General features: G+C 43.8%; 2 protein-coding genes across 10 annotated transcripts in view; one reads left to right on the top strand and one right to left on the bottom strand.

Annotated features, from left to right (window-relative positions):
- B3GALNT2 (beta-1,3-N-acetylgalactosaminyltransferase 2) overlaps positions 1–7707 on the top strand; it is a 66091-nt gene extending 58384 nt beyond the window's left edge. For all 5 annotated transcript variants that reach the window (XM_027530941.1, XM_027530942.1, XM_027530938.1 and 2 more), the window contains 6 exons: positions 75–258; positions 2437–2562; positions 3118–3277; positions 3966–4022; positions 5089–5256; positions 6820–7707. In XM_027530941.1, the coding sequence (XP_027386742.1) occupies positions 75–258; positions 2437–2562; positions 3118–3277; positions 3966–4022; positions 5089–5226 (665 nt within the window). In that variant the 3' untranslated portion in view covers positions 5227–5256; positions 6820–7707. The remainder of the gene's footprint in view (positions 1–74; positions 259–2436; positions 2563–3117; positions 3278–3965; positions 4023–5088; positions 5257–6819) is intronic.
- Positions 6309–18843, bottom strand: part of TBCE (tubulin folding cofactor E) — an 89274-nt gene continuing 76739 nt past the window's right edge. For all 5 annotated transcript variants that reach the window (XM_027530944.1, XM_027530947.1, XM_027530946.1 and 2 more), the window contains 12 exons: positions 17433–17532; positions 16116–16218; positions 14579–14655; positions 13236–13331; positions 12636–12700; positions 12479–12543; positions 12012–12164; positions 11291–11444; positions 9850–9918; positions 9116–9175; positions 6804–6895; positions 6309–6604 (listed from right to left, as the gene is read on the bottom strand). In XM_027530944.1, the coding sequence (XP_027386745.1) occupies positions 6512–6604; positions 6804–6895; positions 9116–9175; positions 9850–9918; positions 11291–11444; positions 12012–12164; positions 12479–12543; positions 12636–12700; positions 13236–13331; positions 14579–14655; positions 16116–16218; positions 17433–17532 (1127 nt within the window). In that variant the 3' untranslated portion in view covers positions 6309–6511. The remainder of the gene's footprint in view (positions 6605–6803; positions 6896–9115; positions 9176–9849; positions 9919–11290; positions 11445–12011; positions 12165–12478; positions 12544–12635; positions 12701–13235; positions 13332–14578; positions 14656–16115; positions 16219–17432; positions 17533–18843) is intronic.

The raw sequence follows: 18843 nt of genomic DNA, 5'->3' as shown, positions 1-18843 counted from the left end.
TTGCCATACATCAACATGAATCCGCCACGGGTGTACACATGCTCCCCATCCTAAAACCCCCTCTCTCCTTTTAGAAGGCGATGCTCTTTTAAAAACCCTTCATTCTCGCCCTCGAAGACTTCTTGATCATATACATAATCTCCACGAGGAGGATGCCTTACTAAAGGAAGAAAGCAGCCTCTATGACGACATTGTGTTTGTGGATGTTGTCGACACTTATCGAAATGTTCCTGCAAAATTACTGAACTTCTATAGATGGTATGTTATAAAAATGTTGGGTAGGTGTTGTTTTATTTTTCTTTTGATGTAGAAGCAGTTTATCAATAACATCAAACCACTGAGATTTTTTTAAACAACCTACCTAAGAGCCCTGAGTACCTGTGGTGTGATCAGTCATCCCCTAGTTCTTTGTGAGGACTAATCTTCTGAAATGGTGCCTTCTTTCTCTTAGCAGATCCATAATGTGAGTGCTATTAATCAAAAGCAAGGTAAAAGATGGCTCACTTTGAGTCATTCCTGCTTTTCCATAGTTGTCTGGAGCCAACATTAGGTGAAAATCAGTGAGTTTGAAAGTGGTTTTCATCCCCACCCACCTAATATCTCCCATTTACAGTCACTCACACCCAGGTTACTGATCTGAGTTCTGTTCAGCTGAACATCCACATTGTATTTCTGTTCTGTCCTCCACTCATTGAAAAACTACCTGCCCTGATTCCAAAACCTTTAGTAAGATGAAATTCAACAACCCTTAGAGTCTACCATATTGTTACTTCCCAGACCCTCCAGTATTTCTTGGGTCTTGGTTGTAATTCCTTTTAATACCAACAGTAAGTATATAGTAACTTATTAATTGAATACAAGTAGTTGTTAATATTACTAAGTTACTCTAGAGTCCCATAACTTTCTGTTGAGCCTCTGATACTGTCTACGCTGACTATAGATGTAAAACCTTCCAACTCTGTCTAGATCAAACACATTAAGTATACGTACATCTTTTGTCTTTTTTTAAAACTTTATCAGAGAGCTTGTTGCTTGATGAGCCCCAAAGGCTGTCCCTTCTGTTCTTCTCTGTTGCTCATGGGAAATTACCAACTTCTGGTCCTGAGGGATAGACAGTTAAATTCATTTATGTAGTTTCATAGCTGGGGCTAGTTAGTATAATTTTGGAGTCCTCTTGTGGTTAGAGGGCAGATATAAAAAAGAGTTGGAGGTGTGGGTATGCCCAGAACACCAGGATTAAGTTTGACAGCTGTAGTGAGAAAAACCTTCTTTTAGCTCGAGGCCACTGATGGGCTTCTGCTGGTGGGGCCAAGGCAAGGACGTGAAGAGGTGAGGAGGGGTAGTGGAGGTCCAGGTGGTGGAGATCAGGACTGCGGAGTTCTAGGGCTTTCTATAGGGAGCTGATTCTCCACTGTAGAAGTTCAGGTTTTGTCTTTTCTGCTTGCATGTCTCTGTGATCTTAGTCTCTCTGCCGCTGTCTCTTCTGGGCCCTCATGTCTGCCAGGACACTGCAGCGATCTATTAACAGGCTGCGTGTCCAGACCCGCTTCCCACTCGTCCCAGTCGACCCTCCACACTGTAAATGACATCTTTGTTATTCATTCATCTTTATCCAGGGGCTCCATCAGTGACCTCAGTGTCCCTTATCATGGAAGTTTATTTCTGATTAGCAAGTAAATAGTATGTATATCTTCTGCTGTTAACGGAAAATAAAACTTGAGAAACATAGGGTTATGCTTTCGGTTGTGGATCTGTTGTTAAAATTCACCATTTTGTGACCTAATGAAACCTTTTCTCCAGATTTCTTAGTTCAAATTTCTGTCATCTTACTGGTTCTTACTTACCAAGACTGGGTTTTTTAACAAAGAGGTGCAGGGGTTGGCAGTGTGAAACTGAAGAGTCAGTTTTGTCTGTAGTTGCCATTAGATACTTTTTAACGTCTAGATAAATGAAGTCACCCTTTTGTGCCTTCCAGAAGGTCGTTGGTGATGGCTGAACTACTGAAGATCGTTTCTAAGGGGAAATGTATTTCAGTGTTTTAACTCAGCTTTTTAAACACCATAAATCGCGAGTACAGTATAGATGGCAGCAAAGAACACATTCTTCCGTGCGCCGGTGTTCTGTGAAAGGACCTGTGTCCTCACCCTGGGCCTCTTGTTAGGAATGCAAGGGGCAAAGTTCTGCTGCTCGACAGACACGCTGGCCTGACCTGCACAAGGCCTAAGAAGCGTTTGACTGTATGTTCCATCTAAGCCAAATCTTTTTTTCCATCATGTTCTTGTCCTTAACACCTTTCAGATCGGCTCGGCCCCCGTCTGCTGGGCCACTCTGCTAACATCGAGTGAGGACTCGTTGGCAGCAGCCGTCTCCTCTTAGGGCAGGTGCTCTTGATACTGGAGGGGTGCCCTGACTCTGTATCCCTCTTTTCGCCAACAGGACTGTGGAAACAACCAGCTTTGATTTGTTGCTAAAGACAGATGACGACTGTTATATAGACTTGGAAGCTGTGTTTAATAGAATCGCCCTCAAGAATCTGGACGGGCCTAATTTTTGGTGGGGAAAGTAAGTTAAACATTGTTAGCCCATCGATGTTCATTTCATGTACTGAGCACATGTAGTTAAAAAAATATGGCTGAGATAGGAAAGTTCCCTGTTAGGCTCCTGAGTTACTATGTTTTATTAATTTACAATTAAAGGGGAAAAAACTCTTTTAAATGGAAAATCTCAGGCTAATGTAATGAAGGGGGGAAATTAACGTGACTTTCATCACCGTGCCCTACAAGTACTACTGAAATTAGAAGCTGCTCTTCCTTAAATGTATGATACATTTCTGAAACCATTTGCTATGTCTCTAAATATGGAGTAGTGATTTATTTTTCATTTATTTTTTAAATATATCTATGCAAGATGATTCGGAAACTCCATGAGAGAATTTAACATACCAGTCTTTATATAAAAAACACCACTAGATACTTAATCCCTTAAGACTAAAAAAATAACCTCTTCTTTCCTTGCTTCTGTAACTTGTTCCTTTGCGGTGTCAGTTAAGGACTCAGGCTTAGCTAGTGGTAGGGAGGACCTGTGTCCAAACAGAAGCCGACTCACTTTCAATCTTAGTTTCAGACTGAACTGGGCAGTTGACCGGACTGGGAAGTGGCAGGAGCTGGAATACCCCAGCCCTGCATACCCCGCTTTTGCGTGTGGGTCAGGGTATGTTATCTCCAGGGACATCGTCCACTGGCTTGCTGGCAACTCGGGGAGATTGAAGACCTACCAGGTAATTAAGGACTTCTGACCTAAAAGTCCACTCATCAAGCAGGTTTTTTTTTTTTTTTTTTTTTTAACTCGACCTCGTATTTCAGCCCTAAAAGCAGAGCAGCTTCCCTTGGGGAATGTATGGTATTCCTTCTATATAGGAATCAGCAGCCCTCAGAGGTTAGGGATACACTTCTATCCCTTAAACCTTGGCTGTAAATCTTATTCCTAAGTTGTTTTTGAACGTAACTTCTTACATTTTCAGCCTGTATTTAAAGGCATAGTCCCTGGAGGAGTGTAAAGGTTTAGTCTTCAGTGTGCTTAGTCTTCCTTCTTATGAATATAAGCTTGCTTTCTTTTTTTTTTTTTTTTTTGCTGATTCTGGTGACAGTGTCAATAAAACAGCTCTGCCTGGGTCTCAGATCCACAGTATCTTTCATACTGTTGGTGCTGGAAGTTTAAGGTCCATGCAGAGGGGCTGGCCGCCTGCTTAGTGTATAGTCTCACTTCATTGTGGCGTGTTTGCTTCATGTGAATGATGACCAGCAGCTTTTACTTTGTGTATCAGTGTTAAAACGTGCTCAGCATCTCATACTAGAGTAATTAGAAAACAAGTACAAAGAGTACATATGGGAGTGGGTGTGACACTGTCTTAACCAATGAGGCAGCACTGAAATGTTTACTTTCTGAACCTTCTGGGGCATGTGTAGGGTGAAGATGTAAGCATGGGCATTTGGATGGCAGCCATAGGACCTAAAAGATACCAGGTGAGCAAGCCTGAGCAGGGCTGGCCGCAGGGCTCGGAAGAGGTAAGTGAGTTTCTCTTATCCAGCCTTGGGCAGAAACTGTGAATACAAAGTCTTCTAGTGTCGTAACAACTGTGCACTTGATTTAATTTACCATCATCGGCCAGGGTCTCATAAAGCAAAAAGGAAGTGTTTTAAATAGAAGTTGTCCTACCCACAATGAGTCAAGTGTTATATGTTTTTATACATTTCATTCAATTCTTTGCAGCTTTAAAACTTAAAGGAGTTGGCTTACTTCAGATCCTGGCCGTGAGACGGTTCCACAGAATGAGACTCCAGCAGTGTGCCCACCTAAGTGGGGGCTGTGGCTCCAGGTGCTCAGGGGAGACCCTCCCCAACCCAGCCACCTAAGGTCAGGGCAGAGACAGAAAGCCTCCCATTTCCTTTAATACCCCTGGAGGTGCTCAGCCATCAGGGCCACAGCTCTCTGTGGGAAGGAGTCTGATTATTATGTCCCTCCTTTTTATGTTCTCAAATTGAATGGAATCTGCACTCTGATATTATTGGAAGCAGAGCCAGTCCATGGAGCTGGGAAGTAGGCTGGTGGGTGAGAACCTGAACTCTGATAAGACTCCTTTTTAACCCTTCCTACTCAGCCTACCAGCATGAACTTCACTGTGACCTGGAGCAAGTTTCTTCACTGAGTTTCCCATTCATGACAAGGAAATAATTCCTAGCTCACAGGTTATTGTGAGAACTAAACTGGGTAATACCTAGAAAGCCCTGGTTCTGTCCCCCCAAATACCGTAACCGGTTCTCCAGAACACTTGCTCTTGTTCACAGTGCTGTTGGGCCAGCTTTTCTCCAGTAGCAAAGATGAGACGCTGCATTTGTGGTTCCCACACTGTTTCTTTGTTCCAGGGTCTCAGGGTCACTGCCTTGCCCTCTCCCTGTGCCCCATAAGTTGAGTGCGTTCGCACACGCGCTCGTCTTTGAAATGACCGCCACCTCAGCGGGCTCTGGAAGTGCCCGTGAATACCCGTTCTGTCTGCAGTAGGGGGTCAGCCTGCATTTTGTGTTCCAACAGGACAGCCTGTGGCTCTGTGAGAAGACCTGTGAACCAGGAATGCTGTCTTCCCCGCAGTACTCCCCGCAGGAGCTCACGCAGCTGTGGAGACTAAAGGAGCTTTGCGGTGACCCTTGTCGGTGCGAAGGAAGAGGATGATGAGGTCGATCTGCTGTGTTAAAGGTCAAGGTGGGCGAATGGCTGAGCAGAAGCCTGAGGTCAAGGTGGGCGAATGGCTGAGCAGAAGCCTGAGGTTTGGCCGCAGATAGTACGGTCTTTCAGGATAATTCTCGGCTGGCACTTTCACTTCTCACCAATGTGATATTTCTTAACATTTGCACAAAATTTCCTTTTTAAAAAACAACATTCCTGAGTCCTATTGCATCATTTCTAGTTAGTAATTCATTACCTATCATTTTGGTTAAAACTTGGCCTAGTTCAGAAATGTTGAGTATTCTAGTCTGAATTTCAGCCTGGAATGCAGACTAGCTCTGGACAGCTAAGTAGGATAATTACAGGCCAAAAAGAACTCATGCTGTGTGACCTGTGGTCACTTACACCAAAGTGGGGATTTCTGGAAATCAGGTCAGATTTTGTACATCTCTGAATGAAGTGGGCAGCCTGAAAAGGAACCACTGTATTTCTCACATCTGGACCTTGGTTTTAAATTCATTCAGTAGACTAAGTTCCAAGTATTCTTTTGCCATTTAACATAAATCCTGAAGATCACAGCTATATTAATACTCCTTTTTTTATGCTAAAATTTTATCAATATAAGTAAAATCATACCTCTCAGGGTTTTAATACCATAGGAAAAGATATTTCTAAATAGATGAAACAATTAATTTTGCTTTCTTCCATTGTAAAATGTTTACCTAATATAAGTGATTTTCAATCAGAGCTGGTAATCTTCGTTAGAAAGAATGTATGCTCAGTTTAGGGTATAACTGTAGGGAAAAGCACATAATTTTTGTGAGCACTCTAAAAACAGTGCAACTAAGAAGAGAGATCATAGCATATATATTACATAGAGGATATGCTTTCTTCAGTTTAAAGATTTTCCCAAATCAGCCAAATCATTTTAGTAATCTTTTAAACCAATAGTATGAATTGAGCATTCCATTAATACTTATAAATACATCATTAACTTCAGATTTTTAGACTAGTGAGGTTCTATTTAGTACTTACATCTTCTCATAATGAAATACAGTCATGAACCATGAAATAAAATCTGAAAATCATTAGTAGGTGCAAAGCCTTTATTGTTGCTGTTATATACATGCCTAGAAATGTTTTCTTCCCTATGAAAAAATACAGCTATTCTATACTTAGAGCAAGTTGTAAACCTCTTTTGTTTGGGAAAGAATTGTCCCAAGATGTCATTTATTTTCAGTGAAACCCAGTCATGCTACATTGTCAAACCTCTGAATTTTATTGGTTGCTGTTACCATCGCACTAAGAGACAGTCTCCATTTTCCACAGAGTAGAACCGTAATGGCTGTAGGTCATTTTCTAGTTCAACCTCTTTGCCCGGCATCTAAAATTAGAGCAGAGAGGTGGGGTGATTAAGACAGATGTGGCAAAACACATATACCCACACACACCCCAACAAAGATGTATGGTTTCTATTCAGAACCAAACCATGTTGCATGAAGACTTAGTTTAACAGTGAGTCATACTGTGGGAAACTCTGTGGGACACTCAGCTTGACTTTGCGTTTTTTCTGGGCAACTTACTTTGGGACTCTCGTAGGACAACAGAAGTTCTGACACAGGAACTTTGAGGAGACGTGACAGCAAGCCTTTCACCTTTTGGACTGTCATGGAGTCTGTCAAGGAAAAGAAAAACATCAGTTCTCGCAGGTGACAGCTACCTGTAAGTCGAGCTCACGCGCCAAGACCACACTGGTAACGAGAGCTGTCACTGTCCTTCCGTACTCCGTTTACCCAAGCAACGACCAGGGGACAGCTCACACCCAGCGTGGGCCACCAGACCAGGGTGTCACACCACTTAGGGGCTTGTTCGGGAGGCTGTGGGAAAACGGAGCTGATGTCAGACCTAAGTGCCCTTTGATGATGACTTTTCGTATCATGTCTGTGGTATTTAATATTTCCTCCTCATTCTGAATAAACCAGAAATCATTCTCAGCACAGAAGTAAATGTGAGTGAAATCATTAACTTTTTAAACCTGTGATTACTTACTTAAAGGATGCTGGCGTCAGGTTTGGGCTCGGTGAGGACTTGTATCAGTCTCTCTGGCCTTAGTTCCCTCCTCTGTAAAGTGAGGTGTGTAGACTACTGCCCCACGTGCTCCCAGTCTAATCGCTGTGGTGTGTGTGTGTGCAGCACACACATGCAGGGGACCACTGGGCCCAGGGGCATAACCGAATGAGGACATGCTTTGGCTCGTTCAGAAAACACTATGAACTTCTTTCCAAAGATGGGCTGTGGTAAATATTGGAAATTCTGATTATGAGAAATAGTTTTTCTGAAGCTTTAGCTGGAAGTACAGCAATAGTGGGGTGTTCCTACAGATATCACATGTATTCAGAAAAATATTTTTCTATCAAACATTTTTGTAAAAGCTGTGTCTTTATGCAACTTGTGATAATAAATGTTATCTTTATTTTAGAATAAAAACTTGCCTTTTCTTGTTTATGTATTGAAAACAGACACTAAATGGACATTTATAATGTCGATCGACATAGTTTGCTCTTTTATTTGTGAATATGGATAATCTTGTCCTTTCAAAGGGTTTAGGTAGACTGGCTTTCCTTGTTCACAGGGTGGTTAGTGATGGGTTAATAACTCCGACTGCTGAGTTTAGAGAATATACGACTCAGATTTAAATTGTTTATAGCATAATTATTACATATAATTTCTCCATATTAGTCTAATCTGTTAATTCTACTTGAAGGTGAATAAAGCTCAGCCGACGAACACGGTGACTGTTCCAGGGGGAAAGGACGGCCCCAGTTAGAGGAACACAGACCTAATAAGAGCATTCCTGAGCATTCCTGCAAGTTGACTTCATGTAAAAGAAGGAAAAATGCAAACATGTCCAAAATCAATTATATTAACAAAAAGTTCTGGTCCTCTCTCACTTGCCTGTTCCCATTAGGGTCCTTACTGGCAGTATTTAAGTTTGAAAACAGAAATGAAGGGGAACCACTAATTTTAATTCAGCATTATGTAACAGTAGCAAAATTACATGTCACAGGAATAGAAACTGGGTTGCTAGTAAGGAAAAATGGAGCAATACTGGTAAGTTGCTATTAGATGATGGTTTTCAATCGTAAAGGTATTTCTTTGGGCACAACAAAAGCCCTCCATAAAGAATACCAGGATAACCTTATTTTATTTGATAAAAATCAATGTGAATTCACTGCACTGACAGGCAAATAGAAAGGTATTTCACTAGAGTCATTTACGATATTTTACTTCTTCAAGTCCTCACTGCACTAAATTTAAGCTGTTTATATTTTAGTATTTAACTGTGAATCAAGTTTAATCTTAAGAGTCAGACTATGTTTCTCTTTTGAGTGAAAGGTAAGTTACACTGATCTTTTGAGAGAAAACTATTTCAAATGTGTCCATTAAACAGTGTCCACGAGCTATCTCTGCAGGGGCTCCTGACTGGTAAGAAGTAGCAAGCACTCAAGCCAACGCCACTGTTTTTCTGGCCCAGAAGAGCCCCCAGAGCAGCCTTGTGAGAACTAGCCAGCAGGGGGCCTGTGGAAGCCCCTGAAGGGCAAGCCCTTAGGCTCCTCCTCTGGGTAAAGAAGTAACCGCACACAGGGGCTCCTGATTCTAAAACTGTTCTCCAGACAAGCCAAGAAGCTACGGGAGACTCGAACTTTCTGGGGGGAAGCGCGCACAGGAGGAGTAGTTTTAGCATGATCAATTGTACTTCAGAATGTAGAAGACTAGTGAATACTTACAAGCTGTAAAAGCCCACACTCTGAATGAATTGTTCTGCTTCCAGCTGCCTCATGGGAGGGCCAGCGATTCAAAAGCAGAAAGAGGGGAGAGAGACATCCATTCTTACCCGGCAGTTGTTTCTCTATGACTTTCTGATCATGTTGATTGGGATATTTTATCTTCAGTGCTTGAAAGTAAAAAGACTGACATTAATTGAGCCCTGCTGGAGGAAGAGTTTAAATCATACACATATTAACAGCAGTGACCAAAGAATGCAGCTCAGATCCCACTAAAGGAACAGGAATACAAATTCCTTCTATTACTACTTCACTGAATTACAGCAAGAAAAATAGCTAGACCAACATTCTACTGCTTTCCCTTTAGTACTTCTGTCCTGACAGTTACCTAGGTTTTTAAGTTTATGAATTTCCAAATCAGAGTTCAACTCACTATTCAGATACTTCCTACATTTATAACACTGTTAAATAAGTATGTTCAACATTAGAATGTAGGTATGTTTGAGATCGTTTCCTTAAAAATTAAAGTGCCTGTCTAGATATTTACTTAAGAGAAAAAAACAATCCTTATTAGGTCACCATCAGGGCTTCCTCGGTGGCTCAGGTGGTAAAGAATCCACCCACAGTGTGGGAGACCTGTGTTTCATCCCTGGGCTGGGAAGATCCCCTGGAGAAGGGAACGGCTCCCCACTCCAGTATTCTGGCCTGGAGAAGTCCATGGACTGTATAATCCATGAGGTCGCAAAGAGTCAGACATGACTGAGCAACTTTCACTCATCACCATCTGTTTTAGCATCTAAGGACTCGAATATAAATCAGCAGTCTTTGAATGTGGAGTTCTTACTTAGTAGCTGGTTTTTGAGCAAAAATGGTTGTTGTGTTTTCAGTTCCCCATCTTCAGGTGCACCATATTCTGTTTAAGAAGAAAAAAGAAAAAGAAGGATGATAAACCAAAAGGCCACTGTGGGGGGTGGGGTGGGGTGGGAAGAAATGTATAGCTAAGTGTCAACCTAGCCTTTTCTTGTCCCAGGATGAACCCAGCTGCGACTGGGATGGGAACCTGGGCTCTGCTTCCTTTTATCTGGTTACTTGGTTACTGTATTTTTTGGAGGGAAGGACAGACGGCAACCGCTTCCAAGCCTGGAACCCTTCTGTCATCTGCGTGTCACATCACTGATCCTGGGAGACACTGTCCCGAGAGACTGGTGAGGCTGTGCCTGCAAGTACTTGGATGCAAAATTTCACCTTTGGTCACAGTTCCTGTCCTTCTGGATCCTGAGAAAAACTCCACTCATGGGCTCTGTCACTAGGTTTCAGCCAGTATGCGCAGTGCTGGCTTGGGTGCTCAGAACCACCACTGGAAGCCAGGTACACTGCCAAGAAAAGCAGCCTCTACGCAAGGCAGAAAGAGGAGGAGGAGGGACTGCCGTCCACCTTTGGCCAGACCACGGCAGGAGGGGAGACCTGAGCCATACCTGCAGGGCAGCTTTAGATCCTTCACCTCCCTGCCCCTGAGTGATTCAGAATTCACCTCAAGTGGCCAGGAAGTCGGGCCAGCTAATGGAGTAATCTGAAAGCGATTCCCACAGGCAGCTTTTCTTCCTCAAAGATGTTTCAGCCTGAAGCGTTTATGCAGTGAGCTCATATTAGGAAAGATGTAAAAGAGAAACTGCATAAAAGTGAAATTTGGAATAAAAATGAAGTCAAAACAAAATGGAAAGTACATCAGGGACAAGGAGCCCTGGAGTCAGAGTGTCGGTGTCCAGGGAGCCAGGCTGGAGCAGGTCAGGAAGCGCCTTGCCCACCAGGCGCCAGGATGGGCGAGCACTCAGGAAGACAATGTGCAACTCATGAACGTTAAAATTACCCGCAGAGCTTCAAAGAATACCAGTGCCTAGGTTCCACATTAAATGCTCTTCATTAAAAAGATTCCCCAGAGTACAGCCAGGGTTGGGATGACCTGGAGTCCTTCCTGCCCTTCCTAAAAGGAGGAAGCAGTACCCACCCTCCTGAAACTGAAAGCTGGGTGAGTACGTGGAGAGACAAGCTTCTGGTGAAGAGCTGCTCTCCCCTCCCCCGCTGAGGTGCTGCAGATGTGCCTTCTCTAAAGACAACTGTTTAAGTAATTACCTGCTCCCCGAGAGCTGCAGGAGCCCCTCTGGTCCATTTAGATGCCCAGCGGAGAAAAGCAACAACACGGAGGACCTCCCCTAACACCCACAGGAAACCCTGTCCCAGTGGGGATCCCCCATGCCCAGGCGAGGGCCCTGGCGCACAGTACGTACTGAGGCAGAGTGCCTGGTATCTAGGATGGGCTGCGAGAAATTCCTCATTTGGCCTGTTTTTCTCTGGATCCTGATGTCCCCCGGCCTTTTTCCATTCATTTCCAAATGCTTTTCGGTAATCGAGCTCAGCCCCACGCCTCTCCTCTGGTTCAATCTACAGGGATGTGAGAAAAAAGCAAATCTATTAAAGCATTTTTCTAATATGTGTGTCTGGCACCCTATCCTTCTCCACTGCCTACCCGGAGAGAATAATAAAACTGAGGCAACGAGACAAATTTCTGCCTTTCCTTTTTAACATTCGTAGATCCATGAGTTTATTCAAAAAGAACAACGGATCTCCGTTTTATCCTTTTCTTCATGAGTGTATCTGCCCACGGACCAGTTTCTGGACGGAGCCTGCCTGAGGCCCGAGGCCACAGCATGAGGTTGTTGGGCTGGAGTAGCTGACTTACTGAGAGAGTTCCTAGTATTCCGCCGCCCAGCCCTGCTAAGTGACAATAAATTGGACTGGAGCAGCCGAACAGTGGTTTCTCTGCAGGCGTCCGAGTGTAACCCCACCTGCTAGGCCAGAAAGAACTGCCACGACTCAAGTGCACGTGGATAATACCATTTGAAGGAAATGATATCTGACTGCTTTTATGATCCTCAGCTCCAGCGTCTCTTACACTGGACCATTTCATTTCCAGTTTAAGAAATACCTCCCCAGGACACTGGCACTCACCGCACACTTGTTCAGGGTCCTCAGCTGACCGATCCTGGCGATGATGAACTGCCGTGTGGTCTGGGCATCTTTGCTGCCTTCAGTCAGGGGGTTTCTCGTGCAGGACAGCGCATGCAGACTCTGCAACTTATCCAGCTCGTTCATAAAGGACCACTGAAATCCAAAACACATGAAAAAAACATGTTTCAGGCTAACTTTTCAACAGAGTATTTGAACCAGTAGCAGAAAAAGCAAGCTCCCAGTTCCATCGGAGACAAGGAATTTCATCCCACAGCGAGCACCCACCAGGAAAACCAGGTACTTTACAACTGTGCTGTGGAAACTGACGTATGGGTTTATATGAGGAGTTTCACTCTGAGGAAGTGTTTCTCTTTGACCTTAAAATACTCCTTAAGAGCAGGAGCCTACAAACAGCATCCTGAGAGTGGAAATAAGTAACGCAGTGCACACGTTCTGAGGACACTTACCTGCGCTATCTGATTGTCATTTAGTACAAGGTACTGCAAGGAAGGAAACATGGAGGTTTTGCACCCTAGGAGAGAGAGCATTAAGTTACACAGCAGAAGGGAGAGAAAGCTGAAGGCTGGGGCAGCCGCGGGAGGGGGACTGGGTGATCTTAGGTACCGATTCCAGCGTCCGGAAAATGTATAGAGGAGATTCCAATGTCAGAGAGGATGAGTTGTTCTAATCTGAAACGTAAAAACATGCAATTTGATCACACAGAACAATATAAAATGCTACGTGCTATCCGAGCAGACTAGATCTGTATGTACATGTTTTCCTACACCCTAGGTTTTCATCCTGTGTGAGATGCTTAGGAACCATAAAGTCCAATGTAGGGCACACAAAGCAGACTTGCTGTGCCACCTTCTGATGGATTCTGAGTCACCAAAACAACACCGGGTGCCTCCTGCTGTGCCAGGTGCTGAATGGGTCTCAGGAAAGAGACAAGGACTTCCCCAAGCTCACTGAATGAAAACTTGTGATATTAGCATCAGGGCCAAAATATTCATCCTTCGAGTATCACAGTACAGGCACAGACTACACTGTACGTGGTTGACAAGTCATTTCGTGAATTCAAATAAAAATTTCCCAAAGGGAATTAACTGAATTTGGGATTTCCATCATCACTATATTTCCACTGAGAAAGTATATACAGCATAGGATCCATTCACTAAAAATCTACTAAATTCTATTGTAACAGGCATTTTAGGAGCAGGTTACCTGGGCAGATACGCTATGAGAAACAGCTGGTTTTCATCAATTAATTGATTAGAGGAAAGGTCTAACAACTTCACTGTCTGTAGAACATCAGTTGGCCTGTATGGAAGATAAAAATTTTTTCACACAGATTTGTTTTCAAAGATACAGCCTTAAAATACCTGGCTCTGGTGTTAAGGAGAGATCAGGGGTGTGGGGGTGGGGTGGGAGGCAAGTGTATGATATTATAAAAGGCCCCATAAAGGATCCTGGTGGTGATGGGAATGTTCTTATCTTGACCGGGCCAGGGTCCTAGCTGTGATACTGACCATAGCTCTGCAAGATGTTACCAGTGGGGGAAACTGGGGAATGGGTACAGGTGATCTCTGGCTACATATATACATCTTATAAATGTATGTGAATCCAAAATTAAAAGTTTTTTTAAAAAAACTGTGTCTATATAATAAATAGAATCATTCTGAACAGTAATTTCATTCATTGGACTCCTTGGAGAATTTGCTATAAACTTGTCCATGTTTATTTTACACGCTAATGATACCAACAAGAGAGGAGGATTAGGCGACAACCTATGAAACTGACAAGAGAACAAGTTTTTTTTACATACAGGGTCATCCCTAGGTATCCCTGGGGAATTAGTTCCAGGACCCCTAAGGATACCACAACCTGAGGATGCTAAGTCCCTTATAGAAAATGACACAGTCTTTGCCTATAACGTATATATATTATAAATCACTTGTAGGGTACTTAAAACACCTAATACGATGTAAACAGTTCCAATGCATGGCAAATTCCAGTCTGGCTTGTAAGGAACTCTCTGAAATTTTTTTTTTTCCTGAGTATTTTCGATCTGTGGTTGGTTGGATCTGTGGATGCAAAACTGGGGGTGTGGAGGGCTGTACATTGGTACACTGACCTTGAGCAGATAATGCTAATTCAAAATCCATTATTTAATCCTTACAGGTCATCCTACAGAACTTCCACTTAGAAATTACATATGTAAAACTAATACAATTCAAAGCTTAAAAATATTTAACTTAAAACTTTTACTCTGATGGGGTTTCCTCAATTAGAACCTCTTAGTGAAGTTTGAATTGACAGTCTAATTTGAGGGGGCAATGAATAGTAAGTGTTTTTCTTATTTGAAAACTCTTCTAAAAATTAGGTATAATTAGGAGCATTTATTTATTCAGAATGACTAAATGATATACAGCTACTTCTCGGAGAATGTGATTACATTACTCTTGATGTTTGGAAAAACTAGTATTTCAATAAATGTAAATGTTTTGAACTAAAAATAAAAAGAATGGCTAAATGGTGACAGATGCATTGATGTAAACCCTGGTTACCTTTCTGAAATGACGATATTGTTAGATTCAAGGTACAGCTTCTCAAGGACAGGCCAGCCAGAGGCACAGCGGAGCACCTGAGGGGAAACTTGAGTCAGGGTGGAGAGGCCTCAGTCACTCCCCCGTGTGTTTATTACTAGAACTTCCACATGAATTCAGTGTGGCTCCTGTTTTAGAAATAAATGCCTTTGGACATTTTGTTACAGATTCTGTCTCAGGCCAGGAGTGCTGGTTGCTACTGCTGCTAAGTTGCTTCAGTCGTGTCGGACTCTGTGCGACCCCATAGACGGCAGCCCACCAGGCTACCCCGTCCCTGGGATTCTCTAGGCAAGAACACTGGAGTGGGTTGCCATTTCCTTCTCCAATGCGTGAAAGTGAAGTCACTCAGTCATGTCCAACTCATAGCAACCCCACGGACTGCAGCCTACCAGGCTCCTCCGTCCCTGGGATTTTCCAGTCAAGAGTACTGGAGTGGGGTGCCATTGCCTTCTCCGAGGAGTGCTGGTGGACAGCTGATACGACTATGGTGTTAAGGGACCGAGCTTCAATAACGGGAGCACAAACTTCGGGCACCCGGAACCCATCAGGGTAGGCATCCGCCCGTCATCCAGGCGTATCCTGACCTGTACAAAGCGGAACTGGGGATGGTAACTACCACATTCTCATTATTAGATACAGTTCACTTAACCAACAGAAGGAAACTGATGTTAAACACCTTTCCTCACGTCTCGATGCCAATCTGGGTTTATAGAGAACGTGCTAATAGGACAAACTTTCTCCATAACTGTTTTTACACTTTCTCACTGGACGGGACTGCCACCTCCACTGTGCCCTTCCTTCCCGTTCTGCATGGAGAAGCCCTTAAGGAAGAAGTCAGGTGGTGGAGGCACGGACAGCCCAAGGGCAAGGCCACTTGTCCTCCAGAGGCCCCCGGCGGGACTTCACAGATGCACACCCTGGCTGGGGTGCACTTATCCGCACTTGGTTTGAAATCGCAGTGTTCTCGATGTGTGGAGTCAGTCAACCTCTGACCGAGCCGAGTAGTACCAGATCTAGATTGCAGAGGCGGCCCGGCCCAGGACTCACGAGTCCACTTTCAAACCCAGCTGGGTACCTGAGCAGTGGCTTCGAGGAGCTGAACCCCAAACAAGAAAAGGGTATGAGAACCCTTTGCGGCTCGGCCTCAGCCCTAAGATCACTCCTGGGAAAGTTGGGAGAGCTGAAAGGCTTTTCAAAGCTTGGTGTGCACTTGGTGCAAACCGCTCAGGAGACACCAGAACTAACCAGAGGAGCCAAGAAAGAGAGGGCGGATTCAGAGACAGAAAATTCTACTAACTACGAGGATTTTGTAACCCCCTTCTGTTAGGCTGTTTAAAAGACCCTTGTTATCTGGATAACAGGATGATTAAAATGAAGCCACCGCTGCGCTTCACTCCCTCCTTTAACCAAGAATTTAAAACTACTTATTACTAGGTAAAAAGCAAAGAGTCAGACACAGCTGAGCAACTGAACAACAAAACCAAAGAGACATAATTACCTCTGCCCATGTTATTCCTGTCCGGTTAAGGACTAAAACCTTCAGCGTAGAAAATGTTCCGGTTGGAGATGGTGAGCTCGAGGGAAATGTTAGTTTATTTTCACTGTGTAGAAGAAAAGACATGATAAGCTTATTATTGCGACAGAGGAGGCCCAGCTGAGATGGTCACCGAAGGCAACAGTTTGGGATTTAACATGAGGGGTCTGGTTTGTTTCAACCTTAAAATGCAATTATATTAAAAACAAAATGTGTCAAGACTACCTAATTTTTAATAGTTACAATACACAATTCACTGGTATCTGACATGAAAAGGTGTGTTCATAGGGTTAGGCTGCCAGGTGAGGCTGCAGATTATCTGAAACACGAGGCTCAGGCGGCGATCTGTGAGGTCAGCTGCTGTTCTGCATGCTGTAAAATTCAGTCCTGCTCTCAAGAGTCTTACAGATGTGCTGGACTGTGAGCTAGAATTTTGCTTCTGAACAAAGCCTGCTGTCAGTATGGACGAAATAAATTGCTGCCCTTTAAGTTCCCTCTCAAGATGCTAATCTCAGAAGTTACCCCACATCTTTTTTCAGAAGGTACCCCATATCTTGTCATTTTGAAGGAAAATATCATTAAATAAAGCACATTAACCCTTATTTCTAGAGGAGGTGATACTATGGGTCAAAATATACTCTTTGCTCTGTTTGGAAGAATAATTAATTTAGGCCTGTTTATCTGCTCTGCTGAACCTGCCTGAGTCAGGTACAACTCACCTGTATGTGTGAGGCTGGCTCAGATGTGAAAGGGGAAACCTGGCTGAGCCCTTGGAAAGTTAGCTCCTGAGATTAAAACTAATCAGATACTCAAGAAGGCTTGGCAAACATCAGTAAAATACAGAGCTCAGTGAAAAGCCCTTATCAGAAGTGAATTAAACAGTACCTCCACTAAAATAACTCATTCCTAAAGCAATTAAAGGCTAGAGGGTTCAGAATGAACAAGCACTTTTAATCACATCTCCTTCTCCCCAGTTAAATATCAAGGTACCCAGATGGCCCATCTTCTATGGTCAGGCTTGTAAAAAAACATGAAGACCTTCCAGTTTGACATGGTAACCTAATGTTCCATCTAATCAAAAGTAAAACACATTCCCTATTAATGAATCACCTCATGTGACCATTTAAAAAACTAGGATCAAAGAATATTAAAGAATACGTTAAACTTCAATAAATTCAACTCGGCTGTCCTCCCCGCCTCACTCCCACAGAGATGCTGTGAAGGAGCAGGAGAGATTAGGACTTCATAATCATGTGCAGTTAGGCAACCACCAGTTCATACCTGAGATTAAGGACTTCTAGGTGCTTGAGCTGATCGGCAATATCTATAACTTCTTCCCATGATGACAACAGATTTTTTGACAAGTCGATGCTTCTAATATCTAAATGCACGTATTAAGAAGCAGTAATATGGAAAGATGCGTAAGAGACAAGACAGTCATTACCTCGGTTCTGGAACGTGGGATTTTTACCTTTTCACTTTATACTTTCTAGTCTGCTTGAAATTTTTTCATGAGCACATATTACTTTTACCCTTTTTTAATCATTCAGGTGTTCATCTAGAAACTGAAAGGTGCACTGTCACATACTGCACACTTGAGGCAGACGCAATCAAGTGAGTGCAAACCGAATGTCACTAACAATAATCCATTCCAGCATCACTCCCCCATCAAAAAAACAAAAAAGGAAAAGACCCAACAGACATGGTAACTGATTTGTCCAGCAGCCTTACGTCAAGCGCACGTCTCCTCCCAGGGGTTACTGCTGAACTCTGCACCCTAGGGACCCCAAATAAGGAGAGGTGCCTCCAGGGGGTCAAGAGCAGTTACTTTGGAGACATGTTCAAAAGGGCTAAGAATGACCTGGAATTCTGAGGGTCCCCTGTAGACTGGATGGAGTTGGTGTGATACCCACCATCCCTGGTACAGGAATAAAGAGTGGGTAACCCAGGACAGAGAAAGGCCACAGATGCCACAGGGGATGGTGGCAGTGCGTGCCATCAAGAGGCAGAGGAAAGCCTGAAGGGCTGGACCGGCTCCAGGAGGACTGTACACACTACTCCAGTATGTATGGAAACTTTTCCTCTATCCTGCAAATAACAACTGGAAACCAAGTGTCTAGCAGTGAACACGCCCATCAAAAGCATGTGCATCTCTGGTGTGCCAGTTACAGACATGCCTCAGAGTAACAGAGCTGGGCCTGCAGCAAAGGAGGTGTGGGAGGATTTATACACAGTGCTCACGAAGACCACCTTACCGAGAAGGTGACCTGTGAGCAGAGCTGAAGGAAATGAGGGAATGCCACCCTGGAGAAGAGCATCTGGGCAGAAGGGACGACACGAGCAAACGCCCTGAAGTTGGAATGGGTTTGGCCTGTGGTGGGGGCAGCAAGCTCGTGTTTGCCAGCGCAGACAGGGTGGAGGCACTGGAAGGGAGGCCCCAGAGCCCAGGTCAGATCACAAAGGGCTAAGTCTCTGTTAGTCTCTGCCTGCAAGGGGAGCTGCTGATGTGGGCTCACTCGGGTCTTTTAAAAGGCCATTCTACTGCACTGCTAAGGGACACGCTGCAAGGAAACGAAGACAGAGCAGAAAGGGGAGGCGGGAGGCTCCTGAACCAGAGGGGCAGCAGAGGGAAGAGGCTGACGGGACTTGTCAGTGGGTTCAGATGAGATTTGAGAAAAAAGGAAGAGTTAAA

The sequence above is a fragment of the Bos indicus x Bos taurus genome, chromosome 28 (assembly GCF_003369695.1).
Source record: "Bos indicus x Bos taurus breed Angus x Brahman F1 hybrid chromosome 28, Bos_hybrid_MaternalHap_v2.0, whole genome shotgun sequence".
NCBI classification, from domain to species: domain Eukaryota; kingdom Metazoa; phylum Chordata; class Mammalia; order Artiodactyla; family Bovidae; genus Bos; species Bos indicus x Bos taurus.
The sequence above is the reverse complement of the archived record's forward strand: the minus strand, read 5'-3'. Positions and strand labels throughout refer to the sequence as shown.